The sequence below is a fragment of the Ambystoma mexicanum genome, chromosome 6q, assembly GCF_040938575.1.
Source record: "Ambystoma mexicanum isolate Mex_15411 chromosome 6q, UKY_AmexF1_1, whole genome shotgun sequence".
Lineage (NCBI taxonomy): Eukaryota > Metazoa > Chordata > Amphibia > Caudata > Ambystomatidae > Ambystoma > Ambystoma mexicanum.
Genome location: NC_090937.1, coordinates 1,567,500,294 through 1,567,519,572, shown reverse-complemented (window position 1 = coordinate 1,567,519,572; position 19,279 = coordinate 1,567,500,294). Strand labels below are relative to the sequence as shown.

The window sequence follows — 19,279 nt, the reverse complement described above, 5'->3', positions numbered from 1 at the left end:
TCTGTAACCTTTGTTGTACATGTAAAATGACATACCTGCAGGGCTCCAATGCCGGTGTGGCACACAACTACAATTACTACAGTGCTCTGGTGCACCCGCCGATCAGCTTTCTGTTTTCTGTCGTGAGTCACGACTCACAAGTGACTCGAATCTTCTTTGCTTGCAATCAGTGGGACTGCAGCGGGCGTGATGGCTCAGGCTCCCCAGTCCCACTTATGGGTAGTACTACTGGCTGGTAGTGGGCAGGGCACACTGGTGGGACAGGACTGGGCACTTTAATTAAAATGGGCTCTAAGGAGCGCTGCTGCCTACACGTGTAACGGTCTCTCTGACAGTTTGACTACTCCTCCAACGTGCGCTGGGGCTGTGAGGCATGGCAGCCCGGGCAGACTGCCTCCACACCCAGGCTCAGCCTCCGAGATGACAGAATCCAGTGTGGCTGCCCGTGCCCCCTGCAATGCACTCCGCGCATTGTGAACACAGACTGCAGTGCACAGAACATTGTGAGCATGCCGCATATCTATTAAAAGGAAGGCTTCAGTTCAGTCTCAATTCTTATTTAATTACTGTTAATTCATTTGCAAAGGTTTACAAAATCGGTAAACCTTTGAAAACGAAGTAACAGTAATTAAATAAGAATGCCATTGAGCACGGTATTAACACCGGTATACCGTCAAACCGTTTCATGCCTACTCTCGACCCCTGACAACCAAACTACAGACCAATAACCACGGTGCCTTTCCTGCTAAAACTGCTGGACAAAGCCGCACACTGCCAAATCCAACATTTTCTGGAAACCCACTCAATCCTCGGGACTAAGCAATCAGGCTTCCGGAAAGGACATGGCACAGAAACAGCCCTGGTAGATCTGAAGAGTCAGATCACCCAAATCATGGAGAAAGGCAAGCCTGCTCTCCTGCTCCTTTTAGATCTCTCAGCCGCCTTCGATCTGGTTGATCACAAGACTCTCACTTCACACCTCACACACTCAGCCAACTTCTCCAAAGAAGCAGCCCTCTGGATCACTTCCTTCCTAGAGGGAAGAGCCATGAAAGTCTTCTCGGACATCGCCACTCCCACGACAATCCACTGCGGGGTCCCTCAAGGATCTTGCACTGCACCCACACTATAACTTGTTCACCAAGCCCCTCTTTGACAAACTTGACTCATACAGCATCACATACACGAACTACGCGGACGACACAAGTACTTCTACCACTTACCGGATCATACAACGAAGACGCTAAGGCACTCCGCACTATCTACTCCGTCATCAAGGCATGGATGGCAGTCAGTGGCCTCTGCCTCAATGGTGATAAGACTGAAATCATGATATTAGGTCAACAGAACACCCTAGACAAACTTGACAAACTATACGCTAACTGCTCCATAGACAACTCCATCATCCCCGTATCCACAGCCGTAAAGACTCTGGGAGTATACCTTGACTCTTCACTATCTATGACTAGACAAGTCAGCACAATCACATCCGCACACACCACCAAACTCATAAACGCCATCAAACCCTACCTCTATAAACTGCCTCTCTATAGCGAAGGCAACCATTGGAGCCAAACTGGACTACTGTAACGCACTCCTAGCAGGCACTTCAGCCAAAAACATAAACAGACTACAAGTCATGCAGAACAATGCCCTCCGGGCCGCTCTTAGTATCCCAAGAAGAGGGCATGTCACCCAGGCCAGGCACTCAGCCCAATGGCTTCCGGTCAAACGGATCACTCTCAAAATCCTCACCCTCACTCACAAATGCCTCCCTCTCTGCCCCGTCCTATCTATCTGAAACCATCCTCAAACCCTCCTCCTCCCGTCCCACCAGGACGCAATACTCAAACTTAATCTGCATCCCACGCATCAAAAAAAGCCAAAGTCAGTGGTCTTAGTTCCCCCTACATTGCAGCCAAGACCTGGAACGCTCTTCCTGCAGACATCAGAGCAGAATACTCACGCCCTATTTTCCGCAGGAAACTAAAAACCTCTGTCCTTGCAAAATAATCAGGAAATTCTCAGGAATCCATGTAAATATACTGCGTTGCCAATGTATATATGTCTACTGTAAATTCATTAATTTATGTAATTACTGTATCCTATGTAACCAAGGCATTGTCTGTAACAAGCGCCACGATGCCCCCGGGCTGCCGTGCGCTCTACAAATCTGAATAAACACCCTGTAACCGAAGGAAAGTTGCTATAACCAACATAATCTTCGTAAAGACACGTAGCACCGAGCTGAGACCAAACGGGAGCACACAGAACTGGAAATGTTCTACTCCCAGGGAGAACCGCAGAGGTTTCCGATGCGGTTTCCATATCAGGTCCACTACACTGAGCCAGTTGCCCCTCTGAAGAGAGGACTTTATTTGGAAGGGTGTGATCATCGTGAATTTCTCTTGAGAAAGATTGTACGGCGAAAGAAAGGATAGTGTGCACGCCAGCATGGTTGGGTTTGGGCACTGTTCAGACGAGTAGAAGCCCGCCCCTAGCTCCCCAAGGGGAACAGGCTCCACTTCTGAGGTCCATAAGTTTCTGTACCTCAGCTCCAAGGTAGGGCGCCCCGAACGGTTGGAAAGGAGGGTAAGGGGAGGGGCAAGCGAAAGCCCTATGGAAAAAACCCACCGGTCTGCCACACCTCCATATGAGACGAAATTCGTCCACCCACCGGAGTCTCGTGTGACCAACAAAAAATATTTTGCTGATTTGACGGCAAGAGGCTGAGGGCGAGAGGAAAAAAACAGACCACCCTGCCGTTGCTGCTTTTGGCGAGTACCGCCAGCAGGTGCATCAGTCCGGCATGCACGATGATCCTGGAACCCCCTGAACCCAGAGAAGGACCAAGTAGGGGGCCCGACCTCTGAGTATAAGGGGCCTTCGCTGGAGCTTTCGCCAATACCGATGAAGATTGGGCAGTTTGGGTACTCGCTTTGGTTTTTGGGAGCTCATCGGTAGAAGAATGAAATGAATGCTGTCAAAAGGAAGGTCCAGAATTTTATCCTGCACTTCCTCAGAAAACGTTATTGTGTGAAGCCCCGCCTGGCGAGAGATGTCCACCCCTACCGTAAGGCCTCTAGCTGAGGTAGCCAGGTGGTGTGCCACAGCTTCCAGTAGATCCTGCGCCAGTACTCTGGCGTCAGTCAACCTGGCTTTAAAGTCCTCTAGCCTATCCGCAGGAATGCACTTGTGGAAATCTGCCAACTCTTTCCACAGCCTCCGATTGGCTGGTGCCAGGATGAGCTCTGTGTACAGTTGACTAAGCTGGAGCACCGAATCGGCAAAAACCGTCTGGCCCAAGAAATCCAAGAGTTTATCCTCCCTGGATAAATTTTGAGCTGCTGAAGATGTAGCTGCCCGTTTGACCTAGAGGGTGGTCGCAGCCACCACTGTCGAGGATGGGACATTAAGCTTGTACCGAGCGTCAATTCTCTTGTTGACGTGGAGCCCAGTGTGGGGTAGATCCCAGACTTTACAGGCCTCGGCCAAGGCATCCCTCTGGAGGAACAGGCCGGTGCGCTCTTGAGGTGACAAGGTAAAGGCTGCCGAAAGCACGCTCTCCTGCGGAGTGGGGGCCTCAGGTACTGGAATAATAATTTAGCATTTTTATAGCGCTACAAACCCTCAGGTATCTGAGGGCTGCTCATTACCCACGGTGTGTGGTGCTTATTTATCTACCTTGGAAGGATGAAAGGCTTAGTTTGGCCCTGCCGGGATTCAAGCCTGCGTCAGCAGGCTCTGCACGGACACTAAAGCGAGCGCTCTACTCGCAATGCTATTTGACCAGCTATGACCGGGACAAGGAGGGCCATCATATCCAGGACCCGGTCATGAAAGGACCTCACCGAGCAGGGCTGCTCATTGCTGTCCTGATTCACTTGCGGCTCTTCCAACAATGCAGGAGCAGAACACTGGTCCGGCACACATACTGCCTCAGGTTTTAAAGTATTGTCCCAGTCCGCTGGTGTCTTTTCTATAGGAGACAACAGGGGTAAGGGAGGCAGAGGAGGTACAGAAGGAAGAGGTGGAAGGAGTGGCACCACTGGAAACTGCAACAGAATGGCTCAGGCTGAAGCAGGGCCAGGAGGCTCAGGGTACACTTCCGTAAAGACGCTTGAAATATGCATTCATATGGTCAGAGTGCATGAGCCTCTGATATTTCCTAAACAACTCGTCCTCAGCCGAAGGCTTTGGTGTAGGTACAGGCAGAGGCCGCTCATGAAGGGCATACCCCACCGGCAGGGTCCACGTAAACCAGTGGAGCGGAAGCAGGAGGCAGAGAGACTATACAGCAGCGGTGTCCAAATACTCTAGCCAACTGACAGGCGGAACGTATTTCTGTGGTCCACTTGATGTGGAAAAGGCTGCTCAGCCCCTAAAGGAATGCTCCCAGCACAAGACGGTGTGAACATCAGCGTAAGGGAAGCATCCAAAATGGCTGCCGTAGACCATGGAGGTTGGCCCGCCATTTTTGTGAACACCTGAAGAGTACTGCGTCACATGTGGAGATGAGGCCTTTGTCCCTTCAGGGGGGGGTCAGGGGACTTCAACACCTTAGCCTTGACACAAGGACCCTCGGCAGAGCCGGTACTGGTTGGGTGTCGGATGTTTTGTGGCAACCTTAGTACCAGCCACAAACTTAGCCTCCTGTGGAAGAACCTCAGCAAAGCCGGTAGTGAAGGAGTAACGGTCTGACCGCCACCTTTGCCCCCCTCAACAGAATCGGTACCACCACGACCCTGAGCGTGGGACGGTTGAAGACTATACCTCACCAACAAGACCTTCAAAGAGGGTCTCTTGGGTCGGTCGGTGCTCGGTAAGAGGAACCTCAGGGTTTAACCTGGTACGTAAAGCTCCCTCTAGAGGGACCTCGAGCCGAGACTCTGTAGGAAAGCTCCAGAAACAGACCTCAAGGTCGAACCCTGGCATCCAGAGCCACAAACGAACTGGGCTTAACCTTAGACCACAACTGGAGAACCTCAGAATGGTGTCTGGTACTGGCAGGTCCACGGTGTGAACCTTGGGGCGCTTCGGGGCACCTCAGGGTATTCCATGGTGACAGAGCTACACGAGCCCCTCCCGGATCTAGAAGACGACGGAAAGGAGTCCCCTGGCCGGTGTGCCCTAAAAAGTATAACTTACCGGGCGTCAATGAAAAGCTGAAGTGAGGTGGAGGAATGCGCTGAAACACCTCCCACTGAAGACTTATGTTACTTTGCATTTATATGGCGCCTTATGTACTATTGGTATGGTCTGAAAGTGCTGGTAGGTTGAACGCCCTCGGGAACCGAAGTTGAAGTCAGTAGAGAGAGTGGCAAAGGTGCTTGTGAGCACCGGATGTGTGCAGCTGGTGTGGCATTTGTGTAATAGCCGCTTCATAGTGGTAGGTGTGGTGGTTGAGAGATCAGGGGTATGTGTTCGTTCTGGCAGGATTTATCCAGACCAGTTCTGGCTGCGTTAGGCCTGAGGAGAACGCCTGGCTGGGGGGTGTGAAACCAGCAGTGATTAGTTAAAGTGATGTGGAGTATGAGGCAGATGTTGGTATGAGAACAGCTGTACCGAATGGTGTCCTAGTATCGGTGTTCTAGTTGAGTGGTGTAAAGAGGAGTGCAAGCATGGTGATGTGATAAGATGGTTTACATGCCCTTTCAAATGTTACATGCATTCCAAACCATTCATGTATGTTGCGCACTTTAATGCACTACGAAACCATGCCACGTACTCCCAAACCGGTCTACGCATTATATATCTGTCCATGCACTCGGATCATTTCCGTGAATTCTAAGATGTTTTATGCACCCGTCCACATTTTCATCTGTACCTTCCACATATTTCACCCGTACCGTTCACAGTTTACATCAGTACCTTCCACTTACTTCATCCATTCCATCCAGATACGTCCCCATCCTTTCTGCTCACTGGTCAATCCATATACTTCACCCATTCCGTCGGCTCTGCGCACCCATCATGCTCCACGCACCCATCTGCTCTATGCAATCGTTCTTTCCACGCACTCATCTGCTATATGTACTCAGTTCTACAAAGTCTTCCGCTCTATACGCTCGTCCGCTCAACAGCTCCACACACTTCATCCAAACGATTTCATCCGCTCCATTCAATTCGTTCGTCACGCATTATCGATTCAGGCCATGTCACTTGTCATACGCACTGGATCCGTTCCGTGCTCTCTATCCATGTCATGTACTGCTCTCGTCTCATGTACTTGAATCTTCTATTCTGTACTTTCCATTTATGCCATGCACTCATACAGTCGGAGTAATCTGTCTGTGTACTCAGTCTCTTGTATTCATCTTTCCATCCTCTTCTCTATTCATTTTGCCCGTTTTTGTTCATTTTGTCCATTGCACTCATTACATCCATTTCATTAATTTAAACTTCATTAGTTTCTGTGCAATTTATTCTTTTTACCCACTTCACTGCATTGGTCCATTTTACTCGCTCTATTCGGTTTTTCCTTTTAGTTTACATTAGCGGTTATTAGTTGTCGATTTCTCACATGGATCTTGATGTTGTACTGTTATTCAGGATCTAGTAGTTTGTTGAATTGGTGTCATTGAGCTGCAGTTATTCTGTTTGGGTTAGTTTGCGTATGGATTGGTTTTAGAGGAAGAGCCAAGTTTTCAGTAGTTTTGCGGAAGGACATTAGATCTTCAGTTAGGCGGATGTGGGGTGGGAATGGGTTCCATAGCGTGGGGGCCAAGGCGGAGAATGAGGATCCGCCTAACCTGACAGTTTGTTTTAGGTATGACTAGGAGGCCGGCTCAGCTTGATCTTGGAGGACGTGGAGGGTGATAGGGTTTTAGCTTGTCTTAAAGATCTTGAGGTCCTGTTTTATGTAATGCTCGATGTGAAATGCATAAGGTTTTGAAAGTCACCCTTCGGGCCACTTAAACCAGTGCAGAATCTTAAGGGCTGGGGAGATGTGGTCTCTCAGGCCAAGCACAAGTAGCAGTTTGGCTGCAGCGTTTTGGGCCCTTTGAAGTTTATTCAGTTGGTAAGCGTGGACTCCGAGGTAGAGGGGGTTTGCGTAGTCCAGTCTTGATATAACAATTGATTGGACCGCAGAGTGTGTTGGGAAAGGAGAGATATGGAAAGATGCACCCAAGAGTTTTAAGATGGTAGTGGCAGGACTGAGACGTTGACTTGGCGCGAGAGCGTTGGCACTGGAGTGCCTGGACGGAGAGGGAGTCGCAGTAGAAACAGGAATCCCAATGATGTTCCGGGCCAAGGCACTCCAAGCAAAGTGTGGGGATCCGCCCTAGCGAAGCAACATTCGCAGGAATAACAGGACACAAATCCCAGACGCTCCCGCATAGACGGAGGACTAGGCGACCAAGGAACGGGAAATTAAGACAGGAAGAAAAATAAAATTCCCAGTGATACTAGTGCGTCCAGCACCCGACCGCGTGGAGAAAAGGACTGAAGGGCGATGCAGAGTGCAAGAGGGCAGGGTTACGGCCATGTGCGGTACTCCGCGTAAATATAGGACAAACATTTTCTTTATTCTTTTTGACTAAAGTGCACTGGTCCCGCCCCAATGGACAGAATGTCCCACAAGTATGGAGGCTATTTCTTTCAGAAGAGAGGCGGGACAGGGGTTAGGGGGGGATCCGAAGGGTCTGCTGCCGGATAGTAGATCTAAGAACTAGTCTCCGGAGATGGGTTGGAAAGAGTCGAAGGCTAGAATTGTGGTCGTTGGGGCAAGGGGAGGGGTAGGTGTGGGGGTGAGGGTGGAGAGTTTGGTGTTAAGGGTTGTCACCCCGTCAAGTTCAGTGTTGTATACATTTAGCGAGAGGGAGTCGCAGAGCATTTGCGTGTGGGTGGTTTGGGCAGATGTAGGTTTTACAAATTCCGAGATGATCTTGTGGAGTTCTTTGCTGCTGCTGCCACAGTTCAAACTTAGTTTATTGCAATAGGCCTTTATGGCCCCTCAGATTTCTAATCACGGTGGTGGTAGGCAAACAGATCTGCTGAGATCGGCTTGCCATTTGTGCTCAAGAGTTATTTTGACTTTTGAAAGTCTTCAGGTAGGGCGTGAACCATTTGGGGAACGCTCCTTGCCGCAAGGGAGTGAGGAATTTGTGATTCTTTAAGCCAGGTGTCAAAGGATTTGAAAGGGTCTACCACAGGTCTGCGTCACTGGGGGACTGAGTAGCAGGGCTTCGGCTAGGTGAGGTAGTACCTTGACATTGTTCCAGCATTTGAGATCAAAAGTGAGGGCAGGCGGGGCGCTGTGGGAGGAGGGGCTGGTGTGTTGATAGAGAAAGGGATGGCAGAGTGGTCTATCCAGATAAGCAGTTTGGGATTGGATATAGAGACGAGGTGATAGGAGCTGAAGATCGCATCAAGGGTGTGACCGCCTGAGTGAGTTGGACCAGAGGTATGTCGGGAGAGGTAGAGTTCCTCAAGACTGTAGAGCAGAGGTTGGGTGATGGGGTTGTTGGGCATATCGAACCAGATATTGAAATCCCCCAATAGTGTAAGAGGTGGGTGATTTATCCGAATGGTAGCTATTGCGTCACAGATTGTTGGCAAAATGTAGGTCATAGAAGCAGAGAGTGTTGATCGTAGCGAGAATTGTACTAGAAGGGATTTACAGGTAGCATTGCATGTCTGGGTTTTTCGACGAGTGAGACAGAAATTAGGTGTGAAGAGGATTGCCACTCTGCGACCTCTGGAAGGTTCGTTGTGGAAGAGTTGAGACAGACTGAGGGGTTAGGGGGGATATAGATGCATGTACTCTGAGGGTTGGGCGAGTGGGTTAGGTCGATGGGGGAGCGGAAAGAGTAGGCAGGCTGTGGTAGGTATGCGAGAGACATGGTGGGAAGGATCGGGGCATGGGAGGGTGGTGAGTGTTGCACTTGTGGGCGAGGAGTTCCCGAGTGAGTGCAGAGATGCCACGGTAGTGGCGAGGGACTCGTGATGTTTTGAGCATCAGAGAGCCCTCTGGCCTGCGAGTTTGAGATTGCGCGCTGTGTGTATGGACTGAGTATGCGGTCGTTCTCAATAGATGCCAGGCGGTAGAGGGAGGATATGTTCAGGTGGGTTGAGATGTGTTGTATGAGGATTTGTGGGGTGTTTGGCATGCCAAAGCACTCCTCTGATGTTGGAGGCAGAATGATTTGTGGGTGGGCAAGGGGGGGGCGGGGGGGAGGGGTCAGAGTATCAGTGTTTGGGGGCAAGGGCCGTAGGTGGCGACCCGATGTAGAATTATAAGGGGTGGGTGGGGTTCATGAAAATAGGTGCTAGAGCAGAGGTTATGTGACAGGAGGGGCGAGTTATCGGGGTGTGAATGGTGCAGAAGGGGCGGGGGATGAGGGGGTCAGAGAGGTGGACTTTGTTGATGTGGTATCTCCATCCGGGAGGGGAGGTCAGGGGCTGTACTGAGTGGTAATGCAATAGCAGCACCTAGATTTTGAGTCACCTGGATAGAGGGAGACCGGGCTTAACACGGGGGAGACCGTAAATGCCATAGTAGCACCTATATTGTTAATTAGTGAGGCATACAGGCTAAGCTTATATAGCGATCCATACCTGTAATACTGTACAGTCAAAAGGGAGATCATACGCCTACATTTAGCGAGGTGATGGAAAAACAGGCAATAGTAGACACTCGCAGAGGGCGGCCAAACCAGGGAGGACAAACCAAGAAATACAACCTCCTCTTGACCATGGACCTAGCACGGACATGGCAGTGAGACACAAGTGGGAGGAAGATCTTGGGGCCCCTTTCCTTGATAGACAATGTAAAGGCATATTGGGTTACCATAGGAGGGTGCACCGAACGCTAAACTACAACTGATGCAAATAACAGAGCATACCTAAAACCTTTGAGAATCTCCCAAGTTTCCTGGTGCAACATTACCCTAGATCAGGGGTGCACAACTAATGTTGACAGAGGGCCGAACGTACCTTACATGAGGGCTATAGTGGGCCGAAAAGTAAATGTGAGCGGGGTGGTAGGTAGGGCGCGGCAGGAGGCTTTTTCCACCCCCAATTTGTATTAAACGGGAAAAATAATGTTTTTGAGGGGTAACTATTTTTATTGCATTTCAAACTTACATTTTGTACTACACATTTTCCATTGTTATAATTTATTTCGATTTAGTTATTGTATATCGTCTGTTTAAATTATATATATTTTATTGACCTATGATTGGACATTCCGTTATTTTGGTTTGCTGTTTGGGTTGCCCAAGAGGAGTATGGCCTTCATTGAGTCAGGTTTCCTCAAAAAAGTAAAGGATGTACATCTCCTAACTGTGCCTGTTTCAGCTTTATTATTGGGTTCACTCTTGGAGTGCAACACTATGCCCCCTGTCCCCCACCCAAACACCATGCCCCATGGCCCCCAACCAAACACCATGCCCCATGGCCCCCAACCAAACACCATGCCCCATGGCCCCCAACCAAACACCATGCCCCATGGCCCCCAACCAAACACCATGCCCCATGGCCCCCAACCAAACACCATGCCCCATGGCCCCTCACCCAAACACCATGCCCCATGGCCCCTCACCCAAACACCATGCCCCATGGCCCCTCACCCAAACACCATGCCCCATGGCCCCCAACCAAACACCATGCCCCATGGCCCCCAACCAAACACCATGCCCCTCACCCAAACACCATGCCCCTCACCCAAACACCATGCCCCATGGCCCTCACCCAAACACTATGCCCCATGGCCCTCACCCAAACACTATGCCCCATGGCCCTCACCCAAACACTATGCCCCATGGCCCTCACCCAAACACTATGCCCCATGGCCCTCACCCAAACACTATGCCCCATGGCCCTCACCCAAACACTATGCCCCATGGCCCTCACCCAAACACTATGCCCCATGGCCCTCACCCAAACACTATGCCCCATGGCCCTCACCCAAACACTATGCCCCGTGGCCCCCTCACCCCCAACCAAACACTATGCCCCATGTCCCTCACCCCCAACCAAACACTATGCCCCTCACAAGCATGCACCCATACAGACCCGAAACCTCCCCCCCCCCCATCTCAACACACTCAAAAACAAACATTCATGCACATCCGACACCCGCCACACCCCAATCTAAACATGCACAACACAAACATACAGCAGAACAGACCCAACACACACAAACACACAGACCACTTACCGGACATGCTGGAAGGCAGGTAAGCTGGAACGCTGACAAGGTGAGTGGTACTACGACTGGCGTGGCCAGCAAGGCTGAAATGCCTTCCAGCATCAAGCCTTACTGGCCACGCCAGCTGTAGTGCTGGCCCTCCATTGGTGCAGCACATGCACTACGTGGCTCGTAGGAGCGACATGGTGCGTGTGTGCTGGGCCAATGACGGCCAGTGTTTTGTCCGGCCCGGAAGACAAAGACTTTCCTAATGGAGAGAGGCCGATGCGGCTTGCGGGCCGCCCTCCATTAGGAGAGCGCTTGTGCCTCGCGGGACGGACAAACATGGCGGGCCGCAACTGGCCCGCGGGCCATATGTTGTGCACCCATGCCCTAGATGCAAAGCCACAGATGCTGGAATCCTACATATGTTATGGGCTTTCCACAAAGAATATATTGGGAAGAGGTGGCAGACAGGAAGACCAAGGGAGGGTTGAAAATTGACTGGCACTCCAAAGATGTGTGCCTAGTGGGCCGATCTGCGCGTCCCAAGCATGCAAAATGCGCACAAAAGATGCAAGACCTTGCATATATATTGGCCAAGCACAGAATCACCATGCATGTAAATCTCCCGGGGGTAGGTGTGGCCGGCGAGCGAGGGGGGGTGGGTTCTAACCTAGAAAGCTGGTGGAGAGATGTGAAAAAAATGGCCAATGGCCGATACCCGAGGCTGCTGCATGGAAAAGGACAGTACTCCTAAACACAGGGGACACTAGTGACAGCAATCAAGGCATGGGACACCCCTCATGACCCCCATGTTCACATTTTCGTGCACTGCACCTGATCAAGAGGACATGCTCCAACGAACAAACACCATAACCAACTCATGCTTAGTGTACCATCATAAGGGTGATTAGGAAGCAGTATAGACTGCAAGCGGGGGGTGGGATGATTTGGAAATGAGGCAAACAGAGAGAAGATTAAGGTACAGCTTACTTTATATGATGCCTATGGTTTATTATGTAAAACCATGTTTTAAAAAAAGTAAGGAAAGAATATCCAGTCGGAGCCCAAAGACATTACACCCCTTTGTGTCTTTTTGCATTAGAGCATACACATAAAACTGTCCATCTGGTGAAATTGCGACCCATGTTTCTTGGATCAGGGCAACATCTGAAGTTCTTACAAACATTAGGAAGTCTTAATCATCCATTTAAGAAACCTGCTGGCTCCAATTGCCAGCGAGGAGAACCGTTCGACTCCATTAAGGACCACACACTTCGGATTTCCATATTGACGCAGTCATTCAATGTTCATGTTGCTTAGTTCCTCAAACCTGTTCCGAGTACGCTACCGCTATATGGGAGCAAACAGACTGTTCAAAACCAATTATTGGCTGCTGACCTGGGTGGACAGATTCAGCATTGTCCTCAGGCCCATCCAGTTTTGGCGACACTAAAGAGCTAGACAAACACTGGTCCTTGGGAACATGCTCCAGAGTTTATTGCATAGGCCCTTCTAAACCCACCTGATGCAGGGCAGGTTACGAATTGGAAGAAATAACCTGTACTCACTGGGTACCACAGATAAAATCCACACGCCTTTCACAAGGTTGATACAACCTACCACAAAATGACTCCTAACGGAGATGGGAGGACCCAAACAAGAAAGCCATTTTTGCTTCAGTGTGAGGGCGTGGTTGGTGCATGGACAATATAAACCTTTGGTCACTGGGCCTGGTCTCTTCTAGGTATGCTAGGAGATTCATCCAATTGTCAGTCTCCTTTCAAGGAACCCTAAGCAGCCATCTGAGGTCCGCTCTAAAGTCTTCGAGCTAGACTGGAAGGTGTCACGATCAAAAGTTTGGCTGCACCGGTAGACTTCATTGTGAGCTCCTAATCAGTTAACCCATGGAAGTGTACACCAGTCTACACCAGGGTGCCCGCAACACACCACCAATGGAGGTTAACATCTTGGACTGAATATCACGTGCAAACTTACGAGGTAAATCGCATGTCTTTACCAATACAAATACCACATGCAGAAGCTTCCAGAAATCAGAGCTTTGCATCTGCCAAACCAACCCTTTTCGCTGTTGGGCAACTCCCCTAAAATCTACAGGCAAGCTCCTTCCAAAAGCGCTGGACTGGCTGCTGCCAGTTAGACATCAGCATTAGAATGCCATGGTGCAGGAAGTGTTTGCATATAAGCTCTTCCTTCCCCAGAGGGAGGTGGCCAAGAAGACATAGCTGAAAGGCCCTTTGGAGGACCAGGGCACAACCACAGAATACATGGAGGCAGATTACCATTGATACAGATAAACCAGCAGGTTGATTGCAGAGCCATATTAGCAGTGGTCAATGTGTATTGCTCAGGGTGGCAGTGTGCGATTCAGCCAAAAAAATAAAATCGCCCAACACTTCCAACAGGACATCCTTTTGCTAGGGTTTGCCCAGGAAGACCGCAGCTAAACATCTTTGTTCACTGGGCAGGTCTGTTGGCATCCAGAGGGTGTCTTCTCAAAATGTATCCTCTCCTGGAATGCAAGAGGATGTTATGGGGTCTTGTACTGCTCCATGTTGCCACTTGCGTGGTCCGAGTTGTTAGGGGGATTGAGACAGAAGAGCAAGAGCTTTGATGTGGAGCCAGTAGGTCTATGGCAGTCTTTTCTAGCCTGGGTGAAGCCATGTCCATTGTGCTTAGTGCCACGATGGAGCGAATGTGCTTGCTTCAGTGATATAGCAGACTAATGAGATTATTCAGTTGGTTCCGTAGACATGACCTTTGGTGGTACCACATCGACCACTCGTGGTTTGATGGCCTAGGTTTTGATTCCAGCATTGACGAGAGGTGGAATCTATTAGTCGACGTGACCAGAGAGGGCTGCTGTTCCATGGCCTTTTTGTGGAGCTAGTCAACAACCCAGCAGGTGTCGATGGCCTTTGGATTATCGCGGATAACCCTGCCATCGTTCAGGCGCTAGTCGATGACATGTGCGCCGCAGATGAGTCTTTATCCCAAGGTAGCTTTTTAGCTCCCATTTCTTCTGTGGTCTCCTCGTACCTAGCCCTTCGCCGAGAAGGGATCATCTTCAACAAATTTCTTTGCACTGCCACTCTTGGAAGACTCAGCTCCCGACGGTGTATATTTTCCTTATCTTAACCAGCACGATAACCTCCTGTGCCGGTCGCTTTTGCACTGAAACCTTGGCAGATATCACTCCTCTATGGTATGGTTAGGATGCAGGAAGTAGATGAAATCCTTGTTTGCGTCCCCCCTCAAACACATTTAGCCCACAAATGGAGCAAGCCCCAAAGAATGCCTTTTTAGACCGCCTCCCATTTGTTAACTGATAGGAACTAGGACTCCGCACAATGTGTGGTTAGAATATGAACATTGCCTCCAGGGGAGGGGTTTAGACGTCCCATTGGATTGGACCAAAAGCACCCATAGGAGACTTACTAAAAAGGAAACTACAGGTGCATTTTGTGAAATAAGAAACGTGCAATCGAGGTTTCCCAGCCTGACTGGGAAATATTCAGACATGTAAATCTATCGAAGATCCCATGCTGGAGAAATATGCAATAAACCACCTCCCGCCCCCCCAAAAGGTTATTTTGTCAAAGTATTTTACTTCAGCAAAACAGTATACACCAAAAGGAAACGCTCTCGCCCCAACCCTGAATGTCTCAGAGCCCACATCACCCCAACTAAAAGATCAGGCCAGCAGACCTTAAGCAAAATACACAATGTCACCATGTTCCAAACGAAGGGAGAAAGGAGATCTGGAAAAGATGCATTTGAAAAGCAGTAGTCAAGGGCTTTTCTACAACATAAAGATGTTAAAGCAAGTAGAAATTAGAGCCTACCCCACCGACTCATCCAGGTCTGGAAAGCAGAAAAGTGCAGGCCAAAAATCTGTCCAAACTAAGGTAACTGTCAGGAATTACGTTTTTTGCACTGAAGCAATAGATCAGACCACTGGATTGCTTTGTAAAATGTCATAATGGCGATATCGGACCTATACAAAGCAGCGTTTCTAATCAAAAGGCCAATTAAAAATAAAAGCTTGGTAGGCCTTTTGTGAGACTATGGTTCACACTGTAAACTATTCCTTTAGCCATATTTGATAGCGATGCCAGGTTCTGCTGGTTTCTTTCAGTATGCATTACTACATGGTACACAATCGCTATCAGTATTAGCAATTCAGAAAGGCTATTCTGACATTTATCATAAAAAATGGTTTGTTCAGTACTTCTGTACTAAAAGAAAATCAGGTCATTGCTTTGTGTAAATTGCTGATACAGGACAAACAAGTGCACATTTAACAGATTACGAGCCCCATGTTAAACATACCATTTGAGGTGGCGTGGGGAACAGAACAAAAATACACTATATTCATGTACAGTAGTGTTTCAAATCTTAAAAGAAAAGGTTCTTTGAACGAAAAGAAAATAAAACTCACCTTTAAATGTTTACATTCTACGTTACACAGGGAACACACATGAGGAAATATTCTTGGGGATGCTGCATAGTAATCATTCATCATTGAAGGAGTTGGCATTTGTTTGGTCTTCGCTCCATCAGATAGTGGAGACTTTGCGGGCCAGGGGCCTTTACCAAAGCTTGAATGCCCAGCAGATGGTGACATAGTAGGTGGTCGCATTGACCCATCTTGCGCTTGAAAACCTCTTGGGCTCCCCATTGTCTTCACATCAGCATTACTCCCCATCTGAAAACTAGGTGAAGTGGAGCCAATTGAAAAGTTGGGAGGGGTGCTTGATATCTGAAAATTAGGCGAGTTTCCCATCTGGAAATTGGATGGCGGTGTAGTCATCTTTAAACCCGGCATGCTAGTCATATGTGGGGTCGCAATCTGTACATTTGGTTGGTTAGTCAAGTTTCCTGTATTGCGGGAAAATTTCCGTTCAAGGACATCAATTGGCAAACCTGGTGAGGTCGCAGATACACTTTTCATTTTCTGACCACCAGAAGGTCCCAATGTAGGCATCTTGTTTGAGGGAGTCCCTGAATAGTTCATTTGTTTATTTGTAGTGTCTTTCTGGAAACCAAGTTGTCCCATCTGCTTATCAACAGGAAACCTTGCTGGATTACCATCAGAGCGGCGCGCCTCGACACTGGATTGTGCATATAAACCGCGGTAATCTGTTCTTGGTTCCTCTCCTAGAGGGTCACGGAACACTCGTGCTTGAACTGGATCTTCACTGTAACCAAATTTGCTTGAATGCCCATAATCAAACACTTTGCTTTTAATAGAATCTCCCCCAACACCTCTTCCTTGAGAAGACATACTGGGTACCTGCCTGCTCATCTTGCGCATTCTTATTTCTCGCAAAATTAATGGCATATTCTCAGGGGTTAACTGGTCATCTGGATAACGACTGAGCTCCTCTAGATCTTCATTGGACAAACCAAAGGTTGCTAGAATACTTGAAGCACTCTCTGTATTATAACGAGATTGGGGATTTCGGCTTTGCTCCAAGACTTGTGGCGAGGACATCTGGTTCAGCCCCATACCTGTAGAAGAATTTCCAGATGAACCAAGACCATCACCCCATTTACCTGGCTTTGTTTCCATTGCCAATTGATGCACTGCTTCCCGTAAGCTCACTTGCTCCTTTGAAATCCTGGATTCAGCCAGCTGTTCACTGTGCGGAACCATTGCAGTACCTGGTTGATGTAAGTTCTGTTGTCCCATACCGTGTGGGCTCGCAAATCTAGGCATATATCCCGGAGGAGCTGGGCCATGTATTCCACGACCATCCAATCTTTGAGAGATTCCTTGTAGGTTCATGCCTCCAGGAGAACTTCCCATGAAAGGACCAGAATTTATAGCAGACTGATTTACAGCAAACTGGTTTACGCCAAACCCCTTCATGTTCCCAAGCAAATGTACGCCACACTGGTTTTGCCGTCCTGCTCCTTGAAACGTTATCTGTCCCCTCGGATAAGACAATGGATAAGTTGCGATTTTTAGAAAGGCCTCATTAACTGGAGTACCAGATGGCGATGAACTGCTGGAGGAGTTTAAAGTCAAATGATGAAGAGCAAATTGAGTCTTAATATGAGCAAGCTGTAAAGGTGTCAAGCCCAACAGAAGCGGGTTTGCAATGCCAACAAAGTTCAAGGATTTCACAATTGGTGCGTAGTTTTCCAAGAACACCACAAAGCTGAAATTAAAAACACAAACATTAGATAAATATATTTCTAACAGTTGTGCAGGGTTTTACAGCCAGTGAGGAACACATTTGTAAAGAAACATTCAATACTTTCTTTTAAAAAAAAAAGGTTGGTTTCGGGATCTCTTAATGACCTACCAGTCTGCTATACGGACTGGTTTTTTGGCTACCCTCAAGAGGGTCACTGGGTACCAGGTTTCTTGATTAGTCATCATTGCACTGCCTCTGGACCTACCACGCACTTAAAGGACTGCAGGATTACGGTTACAGCCCTGTTCTTGCATTAACCAGAGCCGCGCTGTCCTTACTCAGCATTGCTGCCATGTTCTCTGCCTGCCACCCTTTCCCCTTGCACTTCTCGTTCTCGCACAATCTGAATGACAAGACCTAGTAAGATAGTTTGTCTTGTCCTCCCTCGGTTTTGACACCCTGGTCTTCTCGCGCCTAGAAACACTGGTGTACAGGTGCATTATAAATGACAATCATTTCATTCTCACTGTGGCAATGCTTCTAAAAACAGTTAAATAATCTTGAAGGCCTTACAAAACAAGTAAAATTGCATCCATTAAAGCAAAAAAAGCAGCAAAAGCCAAGCTAATTAAATCAGCGCAACCATGGTTCTTTTCCCAAAGACCTGAGAATATAATCGGCAATTGAATTGGTTTGCGCACTTGTAGAAAACCAACAAGATATCCGACCAGGATGGTAAGAGTTAAAGTTGTCCACTTAGCAACTGAACACAAATAACCAATTTAACAAGACAGGACTACGGGTCTTCAATACAGTACGATGCTGCCCCCCTGCAAAACTCATTCCAAGCAGATCATTGCAAAAATTGTTTAGACTGGGCATGAAACGATGAATGGGTGTACCTCAAGAGCAGGGTGACAAAGCCGATGACAGAACTAGAAATTATTTCTGGCTCTTCAGAAACCAGAATATATTAATTGCATATTACAAGTATTGTTTATCTCATTACTGATCAATTCATAATCAGTGTAGAGGAGGCCTACAGCATGTAGCACACAGCCCTTCTGGGTACTCCCTTTTAAATCGTCAAATGAGACTAGTAATAAAAAATAAAAACAACAAGGGGACATTGGTACAGAGCATCCAGTGTACCAGAAACAAACAATGGTTAGGGTCAGTGAATTACGTTTTGTGACATCCTTTGGGGAACCCATGCCCTTTTCAGATACAATGATCTGGTTGCTGTAGCAGTGGGCACACCACATCAGAAAACTGGTTACTGGGGTTATTCTGAAGCAGATAGCTCTAGCCCTGCTCCCTATGCTGCACATAGCCATTCTGTAAACTAAAAATCGCAGCAGTGAAGTCCACCACCGTGTTCTCTGCTCAAAAAAATGTAATTGAGGATTGTCTTGCAACCGGTCCAAGTGGTGCATATGTGGCAAAATACAGTAGCAGAAAAGAAGAGTGGGGGGGGGCTGGCTCTAATGATCACTCCTGTGCTGGGGTCCGTATTTGTTACGATGGTCCCGGTATCTCTGTGCAATGTCACAGGTGGGAAGAGGGACCCACACCTCTTGTATGGTAATAGCAGAAAGTCCTGGTTACCTTGTGGTCTTTCTCCTCGCTGATGTATCTTAGATTGATCTCAGCGTACGTCGTGGAGTGCCTCGTGAAAAACTGGGGTGTCAGAGGGCCGGAGCGGCTGGTGTGGTGTACGCTGAGATCAATCTGAAAAGACCACACTTCACTAAGAGGAGAAAGACCACACTTCACTAAGCGATGCACTGAATCTGGCGAGGCCCCACTCCGAGGGAGACTGGTAAATGTATGCAGGTAGCGTTGAAACAAACAGACCAATACTGGACACTAAGAGTCCCATGTTCTCTCCACCCTGTCGGGGTCCCTGCTTCATGTGGCAAATCAAAACCCACAGCTAATCTTGAACATCTTGACCACATTGTCCACCCCATCC

At 48.5% G+C, this 19,279-nt stretch overlaps 1 protein-coding gene across 2 annotated transcripts in view; it reads right to left on the bottom strand.

The window, feature by feature from the left end:
* ZNF638 (zinc finger protein 638) overlaps positions 1-19,279 on the bottom strand; it is an 846,814-nt gene that overhangs the window by 776,850 nt on the left and 50,685 nt on the right. The window contains exon 2 of one of the 2 annotated variants that reach the window (XM_069632287.1): positions 15,600-17,325. In XM_069632287.1, coding sequence (XP_069488388.1) covers positions 15,600-17,033 — 1,434 coding nt within the window. In that variant the 5' untranslated portion in view covers positions 17,034-17,325. Of the gene's footprint in view, positions 1-15,599; positions 17,326-19,279 lie in introns of those variants that run through there. The other variant, XM_069632288.1, reaches the window with a different exon arrangement.